The 9,602-nt window shown below is 29.1% G+C and overlaps 1 protein-coding gene across 2 annotated transcripts; it reads right to left on the bottom strand.

Annotated features, from left to right (window-relative positions):
- Positions 1-7,099: 7,099 nt before the first annotated feature.
- LOC120086653 (uncharacterized protein At5g65660-like) lies at positions 7,100-9,255 on the bottom strand. 2 transcript variants are annotated; one of them, XR_005484282.1, is made up of 2 exons: positions 8,856-9,240; positions 7,100-7,391 (listed from the first exon to the last, which is right to left on the bottom strand). XR_005484282.1 is itself a non-coding variant. In XM_039043387.1 (2 exons), the coding sequence occupies exons 1-2, from the start codon at positions 9,087-9,089 to the stop codon at positions 7,233-7,235; spliced, it is 396 nt and encodes a 131-aa protein (XP_038899315.1). In that variant the 5' UTR covers positions 9,090-9,255; the 3' UTR covers positions 7,100-7,232. The 2 variants fall into 2 exon arrangements, 1 of the variants encoding a protein (XP_038899315.1); XM_039043387.1 differs by having other exon boundaries at positions 7,100-7,394; positions 8,856-9,255.
- Between the last annotated feature and the right edge of the window lie 347 nt (positions 9,256-9,602).

Raw genomic sequence — 9,602 nt, 5'->3', positions numbered from 1 at the left:
CACTACTATAAACTACTTCTCCCATTCACCTTGTTATTGACCCATGCAAACACTTTTCGAATGGAGTAGTCGCAGTAAAAGCAACATGAAGCCGAGCTTGGATCTCACGGTGTGAACTCTTGAGGACGTGAGAGTTTAAAAACTATATATCGAATATATTATTAATCTCCCGCTGAAGTGTTCTAAATGATTGGGTATTCTTTTACTTAAGTTTATTACGATTAATTTTTTAACAATCTAAGTCTATGTGATTTTATCCAAGTATAACATTTATATTTGGATTTAAACCTACGATGTTTAAGTGTTTAAACCAGTTTTAAACCTAACACCGCTCACGCAAGCTCATAAAAACTAGTTATCAATGCTCAACATTTTGGTCATAATCCCAGGTAGGAGGTGTTACGTAAACCGTCAACTTAAATACCCCCAGCTTTAGACAGGATTATGAACTGATTGAGTTTGTAACCAAATTTTATAAGATAACAATCTATTTTAACTTTTAAAACAAGTCGTTAACCTATGTGAGCATGTTGTTTATCTCTGTTATGGATTTTAAAGTTTAGTTTCATTTTATAACATCTTATAAAATAATAGACATGCTTGCAAACCATAACATGCATCAAAGGCATTCAAAATTCACATAACACTTACATTAATTTTAACAAACACTAATACATGCATACTATACATTATAACTAATTATAATATACAATAATGCATGTAACATATTTTCCTATGGTGGGATTTTAAATCTAAATGGCATACTTTATGCACAAACATGTTTAATTAAAAAATAATATACATCACATGCATAAAATAATTAAATAATACTAATATGGTTCAACTTTGGCATCCTAAACAAACAAAATAGCTAAATTATTACGTAAATGGAATAAAAAGATCTTCAATGTGGTGAAGAACCGCTCGAATCGACCTGAACCGGACCATCAAGGCTTCAAACAAGGCTGAATCAGACCGGTCTGAAGAAGAACCGATCGAACCGGACCCTTAACTCGTGAATCGGCTGGGAGGTGCGTGCATGTTTCTAGGCTGGGATGAACAGTGTCATGACGCTACATCCCAGCGTTGCAACGTTGTTCATCAATAAGCACGTGGCGTTGCAACGCTCAATGAATAGCGTTGCGACGCTTACTGCATAGAAGCATCTTCTTCGTTTTGCTGCTCGACCTTGCTTGCTTGAATCTCTAAATTACAACCTAATTTCAACTCTAATGATTCCAAATAAATTAAAGAATTTAGAACACACATTTATTGATGAACGTAAAACAAATTACACACATTTCAACTCTGCTCGACCTGGCTCACCAATCAAGAGCCAATTACAAATTTAACGTAAAACGTAGGAATCAAAGAGAAATTTGCCAAAGTTGAATTTAAACCATATCGGTCACAGTTTCAGACATGCTTAGAAATTCACCCACCAAACTCAAATTAATAATAATTGAGTGCTTAAATCATGCTATGATACCAATTGATAGAGTAATTTAACATGCAACGGAAGAAACCAAAATCTATAAGTACTCTAATTACACTTAATTTGAATTTAAAACATGCTTCTCAAAACTATTTTATAAGTGGGTTTATGTAGTATATTACCTATGAAGAATCCTCCTCCAATTCAGCAGAATACCACGAATTTGTGCTTGAAGTTTCAAGTAGACCGCCACAAAGATCTTCTCCACTAAACTTTAGAATGGATTGTGTGGTGGAAACAATTAAATTGAGCTGAAATTAGATGAATTTGAGAGAGGGTTGTAGATTTTCTTTTTCTGCAGCAGTTTGATACTTATCTCAGCATGCATGCATCTTCTTCAGGCTTGAACTTCAATTTATAAGTTCAAAAACATGAAGACAGTGTGTGTGCATGGTGGCTAACACCTGTTTCATGAATTAATTGAAGAAATGAGTGGAAATTGAGTAAGGTGTTTTGTGTTTTCAAAATCAATTTGATGATTTAAAAACAAAATGGAAAGTAGAATTTTCCAAATATTTTGTTTTTAAATCAACAAATTGATTTTTAAAACAATTTTGTTTTTCAAATAAACTGATTTATTTATATATTAGTTTTATAAAATTAATTCAATTAATTAATTTTAAATAAAACTAATTAATTAAATCTTTTAATTATTTTGTTAATTTATTATCATAATATTAAATTAATAAAACACCAATTCACTACAATGAATTCAATTTCATGTAATTAATATTTAAATCAAAATTTAAACATTAATTAATTCTCCAACTTTGTTTAATTTCGATAAAATTAAACATCTCAATTGTATCGAATACAATTAATTGAAACCCTAATTGAATTTGAACATTTCAAATTCTTAACTCTAATTCCAAATCTCATATAAAATACTCAACTTACTAATCCAATTTACGAGCTAGTAGAGAAACCTTATGGACCTATAGATCATGAGCTCCAACGATTTGCTATTAATTGGTTAAACTCTTTAAACTGAATTAATTACTATTCGTTAACCATCAAGACATACCACTATAGCTTGATAGTTGCACTCTCTTCAATGTAGATGTAATTCTGTCCATTTTAACCATAATCAGTAAGTCGATCCTTCACAGGTCGTTCATATTTACAACTGGGTCAAAATTACCATTTTACCCCTATAAATACAACTTGATCCTTAAGCTCCCATTGATCCTCTATTGAACAATTGATTTATAGTACAACTTATAAATCATGACCCTCTCTACAAAGAGAAGGCGGGGCCCCGTTGTTCAAGACCAGACATTAGCATTTAAGAGAACAACCTATCTGCTAACCCTAAGTCAGATAGGAGTGAATTCCATCTTGCATCGTTATATTCCCAGCTATCTACTCGGTCTTACCTCCAAAATGGGAGGCCTATTGAGCAGTGTTGTTGGACTACTCTCACCTATGCATATCAAAGAATAATCCTGAATAAACAGGAGCTTATAGTTAGCTCAGGGTTAAGATCGAATTACCCTAGGTCATTTTAGTTTGAAATAGTCAGTTTTAACAGTAAACGATGTTAGAAAAGAAAAGTGACTATTTTGAGGTTCGGTCTCATGCAAACTCATTGTATAGGATGTCTCCACTCACATGTCTCTACATGAATGATTTGTGGATCACACCATTAGTATCATCATACAAAATGGATTACATCCAATAGTGTCACCAGGATGAGATACCTAATTTTATCCATATACTTATAGACCATTTTGGCTATATACTTTAACTTGATCCTATTTATGTCACCACATAAAGTTAAAGTATTCATACTATACCCATGGATTTATTTATTGGATTTTCATAATAGAATGCAATATCAACAATTTTATTGAATAAAAAGCTCAATATTACTTTTATTGATAAATAGAATATGTTAACACTATTTACGAACTGCGAGTTTAGGACATTCCCAACAGCAACGCTATTATGAAAAAAAGCCAAGAAGCATTGGGTGAGGGTCATGACGGTGGGTCGAAGCTGGGTTGCGCAAGGCGCGTGGACGAACATTTCTGTTAATCTCTGGAGCATTGCGATGCTGTTGGGAGCGTTACAACACTGCCTTGTTTTGCAACAAATTGGTGTTTTCTGTCTTCAAGCGTTGCTCAACGCTTCTGAGAGGGTCATGACGCTGGGTCTGATGGCATTTTGATAATTACTTTGATTCGCTTCAATTTTGTTGGCTTATTAGTTATCTTAATCCTTTTTAGTCCAATTTTTTTGAAATGACTCCTTATCGCTCTCGGGATTATTTTACCTACAAAATGAACATTAAAAACAAACAAATAATACAATTTTGAGGGGATTAACATAGAAAATATCTCTCTTAAAGATCTATCAATATTAATAGAGTTACTAAAATGCTACTAACAAAATATAACGAAAGCACAGGTGGAAAAAGTTTCATTTAGCTAACAACTCCCAATCCCAAACAATCAAATTAAATTAAAAACAAGCAATTCATTATGACTAAAAACGTGCATGAATACTTTGTATTCATAAGTAAATCTGTGATATTCACATGCTATTCATTGCCCCCTACAAATATAAATATATTGGTTAAAGTGAGTTTGACTTAATGATATTAGCATGCGTTCTAATCTAAGATATTGGAGATTCAATTTTCCACCCACAATTATTGTACTACCACACAGTGTATGTGCAAGCAAATATAAAGTATTCATTAACAATTTATAGGACGTTATGGAAATGTTTCTATTTCTTTCTTTTGAAATTTTAATTTTATTTATGTGATAGCTATTTTATTTTATTTACTAAACTTTCATACTTAAAGGTTAATGATTGATGTTTGCATAGAAAATTATTTTTTTAATCGAGTCATTCTACAAAATAACAACTATTCAAATTTGCACCTGAATTAAATATTAATGTTTATGCTTTTATTTTTAGTATAACAATTGGGATGAAGGATCAAACTTTTTAACCTCTAGAGATGAAGATTACGTTCTTTATATATATATATATATAGTGACAATAATGATTTGTTTGACCTTTATTTAAGAAAAATGTTTTCCACAAACATCGGAGGTGATTATTGGTAGTAAAGTGTCATTACTGATTGGACGAAATTATCCACCTCCTAATTATTTTTTATTTGTTTGTTGCTATTTCATACATGGCCGATACAAATAAAATGTCACAATAAAAAAAATTATTTCTTCTATCAAAGTAAGTATAACTAAATTAATAGTGTTTGCTTAATTTCAAGATTAGAAACTCGATTTTTTTTCAAAAGCAAATGCTAATTTTTTAATTAAAAAATATTTTTGGTTTATAAATTTTTTAGAAGTAAAGATTTATCCTTTAAATTTTGATTTGTAATACTTTAATTAATATATTTTCAAATTTATCGTAATTTAAGAAAGTTTACAATATCTTAATAATATATTTTTTTTACCATAAAAAATAAATTTGTCCTTTATTAAAATACAAGGTCTAAATCGTTAGAAATTTTGAAGTGTACAGACTAAATCGTTATAAATTAAAGTTTGAAGACTTTAAATTAATAATTGCATTAAGGTTTGGAGATTTTGTCCTTTTATTTGCAATGTTAGATGGAAAAATTAAACTTATGATTTTGAAGTTGATAAAAACAAACACTAATTTTTAATGATAGTATATAGGATAAGAATTGATATGGATGAAAAATTGAATATCTTGATTTAGCTATAATATATAAATTAAAAGAAAAAAAGACTCATCTCATCTCGCCAAACAGCCTTAAATAAATATAAAATTGAGATTGAAACAACATGTAAACGATCTCAATCCATACGTGGCAAATCCTTAAAAAAGGAAAACAATTAATAAATAAAGAAATAAAGAAAAAGAAAAATCGTACGTTGTGGAAGAAATTGTGGTATTTAAAATGGATGTGTGTGTGTGTGTGAGGGTTGGGGACAAGATGATTTTGAAGACAACCTGCTGAAGAACCGGTTTGAAGGCACGCGCATATTACGGCACGTGTGTAGTACACGCACAATCCAATCAAGTCAGACCACGCGTGCGACATCTTTGTCACTTTTGCCTCTAAATCTCTACCAACATCATTCCCACGTATCTCTCCACTCATGGGCCTCATTCGAAATGGGCCTTCTTTTTCTCTCTACCCGCCGCCGGCCCATTTACTCCACACCTTTCGGATCTAGTTAGTGCTTGTCTTGTCCCCTATACTTTGGATCATTTTCTCCTATTTTTATTATACACCAATTTGACAAAAATATTTCAAATTCCATATATAGACTGTTCTGCCATGAAAACCAAAGCAGCTCTTAATTTATATCCACATCTCAATCGTTAATCTTCGATGTGGGACAGAGGATTTTATTCCATGTGAGTACTTGTAATGGGCCATAACCCCAAGGGGTTTTCAGATTCATTTTTAACTTTGATCTCTGGGGATAATGATATGTTAATTACTCTTGAACTATGCTCGATTTGATATATTTATTAAAATTTTAATGTATAAAGAACATAAAAATGTATTCCACATTTTGAAATTTTGGAGATTTACTAGTAGTCTTTAAAGTTCATTAAAAGTTTAAATATATGCTTGCATATTTTTAATTTTAATGACTAATAACACATGATATTATAAATTTGGAGATGTACCTACACTCTTACATTTTTTATCTGTTGATAAACACAAAATTCAAATTTTAAAGATTCATTCGATACTTACGTTTTAGATTTGGACTAAACTTTTTTAAAAAAACTACCTTGTAATTCAATCCATGAATTATTAAAATTGTAATTAAAAAAAGTCTTGCCAATTTGTTTTTATTCAAAATAATAATAATAAGTCAATTTATAAAATTTTCCCCAAGTCATTATGGGTTTTTTTTTTAATTTTTAATAACCATATTTTTTAAAGGTTAGAGGTTCAATCTTCGTACATACACTTGTTCTTAAAAAAAAAATTATATATTAAAATAATAAAGAAGAAAGAGACTAAGCAATGATTAAACCTTTTCTTTTATGAGCTTCAAATTTACCTTAGTCACGTGTGTCGTTAAACTTGAAAAAGCCCCAAGATAGCATATAAAAAAGCCTATAGATAACATATATTATTCGGAAAAGAAACAAAAAATGGATCAATCAAGATAACTTTTATTTAATTGTTCAATGCAAACAAATACATAACTACAATTAGTGCATCCAAACAGAATTAAAGAATAAGTTTAATAATTTATAATTAATTAAAGTTCAATTTGATAATCATTTTTATTTTTATTTTTATTTTTATTTTTAAAAATTAAGTCTATAAATATTACTTCCAACTCCAAATTTCTTCTTTTGTGATATACTTTTCACCAATAATTTAAAAAATCAAGCCAAATTTTGAGTATCATTCAATAAGTTATTTTTATTTATTAGAATTTGATTAAAAATTCAATCATTATACTTACAAAAGATGCAAATTATGTAAAAGATGTATATGAAATAGGTCTAGTTTTCAAAAATAAAAAATTAAATGATTATTCAAGGGATGTAAATGATTTAAAAGGAAGGAAATTAAATGGTATTGTTTGGTCATCTAAGAAGAATAAAATTAAAGTGACGAACTCGCGAAATAAAGACAAGCATTTGAACATTGCTAGAAATTCCGAAAGAAAAATGGAATATTCAAAATGCATATATATTTTATATACGCACAAAAAGCTTACAAAAAAAAGGCATTAACTAATTAAAGAGAGAGCTACAAAGAAGAGTCCGGAAAACTCTGAGAAGGTTTCTGTACTACAATTTCTACCAAAGCCGCCGCCGCACACGGCGGACATGCCATTGCTATAAACCTCGGAACCTCGTCGCCGGGCATCAACACCGACAGGCTTTGCGGCCGATTCTCCCTCCATATCTTCTTGTTTATAGAATAAGAGATGAAGGGAAAGATCAAACACGTATAGAAATAAAATAAAATAAAAATAATAAAAAAGACCCCTTTAAAATTTCATTTTAGTTTTATATTATTGAAATTTATGTTTTTTTTTTTTAAAAAAAGAAAGATTTGAATTTTAGTGAAATTTAGAAAGAAAAAAAAACCAATTTTGATAATTACTTCCAAGATTAGACTACAACTATTAATTGTTTTTTTCCCCTTAAATTATGAGTTGATTTTTAGGAAGTAATACTTCATTTTCAAGTTGCATCTATTCTGGTGCATTCAACCCAATTCCATAACAAAACACAGCAAAAATGAAAAAATAAAATAACCTGCATAGTTGAATAATTGGATAGAATGTGACTTATTTTTTAAAGAAAAATATTAGTACAGGTCAGATAAAAAAAGAAAAAGAAAATACAAATTATTGGTGAAAATAGAGTTTATAAATTTGATATACCTAAACTTTATAAGTTGTATCAATTTAAATCACAAACTAATAATTGTATCGATTTAAACTTTAAAATTTTATTAAGTATATCAATTTAAACCCTAAACTTTTATAATTATATTAATTTACACTTTTCTTTCTATTTAATTAGAAAAATATCAGGTAAAATACTTGATTTTTTTCCATCAAATTTATATAAATTCAGAGGTTTAATTGATAGAATTACAAATCTTATACTATGTTTATCCATATGAAACATAGTGAAGTGTTTAAGTTGATATAATCTTTAAAGTTCTGGGTTTAAATTGATATAATTATTAATTTTGGGTTTAAATTGATACACTCATAAAGTTCAAGCTTAAATTGATACAATTATTAGTTTAAAGTTTAAATTAATACAATCATCAAAGTTTAAGGATATAAATTGATATTTACCCCAATTTGAAGAAATAAAAAAGGTTTTAATATTCAAGAATAGGAAACTGCAAAAACTACAAACCAAGTCTTTCTTTAACTCCATTTCAAAAAAGAAAAAAAAAAAATCTTTCTTTTAACTCTGTTAAATTATTATAGTATTAGTTTTTAAATAATAACTTAACCAGGAAAATTTAAGAAAACAAAAAGTTTAATGCAACGAAAATTTAAAGTTTCCGAAAATCTTATAGCTTAAAGGACCGTTTGAATGGATTTGAGAAAATCGTATTTTTTAAAAAATTTTATTTTTATTTAAACATTTTTCATAAAAAGGAATTAAAATACATCTGAAATTAATTTCTTTTAAAATGATTTATTTTTTAAATTAAATATTTGAAAAGGTATTCCAAACATACTATGAATAAAATACAATTTCCGTTGAAATTAATCAGTGTATTTTTGTAATCTTTTAAAAGTTTAATTGAGATAATTTGGAAATTTAAAAGAACAGTTGATGGGTAATTTTGATTAAATTATACGCTATAAATAGAAGAATAAGAAGGAACTAAACGCACCGTATGAATTGGCGAAATCTTATCGGGCGGTGAGAAGGCTGCGGTTTGCGGCGGAATGGGCGGATGGTGGTGGTGGAGATGATCGGGACAACCAAGAAATGATCGGAGCTTTTCCCAGTGAAGGCAACAAGAAAAAAAACAACACATGCAGAACAAAAATGTCAACAAAAGAACCAAACCAACTGGAAAGCTTAGAGAGGCCGGATCCTGTGCTTCGCGATTATCGTACTCCATTTTTCTATCTCTCTCTACTTTCTCCGATCAACTTCTCCAGAATTTCATTGATGGCCAGTGGCAACAATTAAATTTATGGACAAAAATATTAAACGGTATATTTTTAATTTTCTTTTCTCAAAACCTTTAATATTTTTATATTATTTCTTTTATTCGGCCAGGGGTAATGGGTTACGGGTATTAATTGAAAATGACTGGCTTCTTTACATAAAAAAAGTTGCAATTTACGTACAGTACGGATTTAAATGGGCTCTCCCAGTTGTTCTATATATATATTTTTTAAAAAAATATATAATTTATTTTCTATGTAGATGATAATTTTAAAATATCTTCCACTCCCTTAAAGCTAACTTTCCGCTTTTGAGATTATTGTTTACTCCATCAAATTCTTTAAGTGCTTGTCTTGCTTTGGTGAAGTCAATTTTCTACCAATGTTAAAATCATAAAAAACAAATATCCATTTGGTTATATTCTTTCTTATACGAATATCCTACGATTTGAAATTAAAATCCT

Source organism: Benincasa hispida, chromosome 9, assembly GCF_009727055.1.
Source record: "Benincasa hispida cultivar B227 chromosome 9, ASM972705v1, whole genome shotgun sequence".
In the NCBI taxonomy this organism is placed as follows: Eukaryota; Viridiplantae; Streptophyta; class Magnoliopsida; order Cucurbitales; family Cucurbitaceae; genus Benincasa; species Benincasa hispida.
The sequence above is the reverse complement of the archived record's forward strand: the minus strand, read 5'-3'. Positions and strand labels throughout refer to the sequence as shown.

Bases quoted from the DNA above. Each gene is read 5' to 3' on its own strand.
- LOC120086653 (XM_039043387.1), bottom strand. From the start codon at position 9,089: ATGGAGTACGATAATCGCGAAGCACAGGATCCGGCCTCTCTAAGCTTT. The intron at 7,395-8,855 runs GTGCGTTTAGTT...TCTATAAACAAG, and splicing joins AGATTTCGCCAATTCATACG to AAGATATGGAGGGAGAATCG.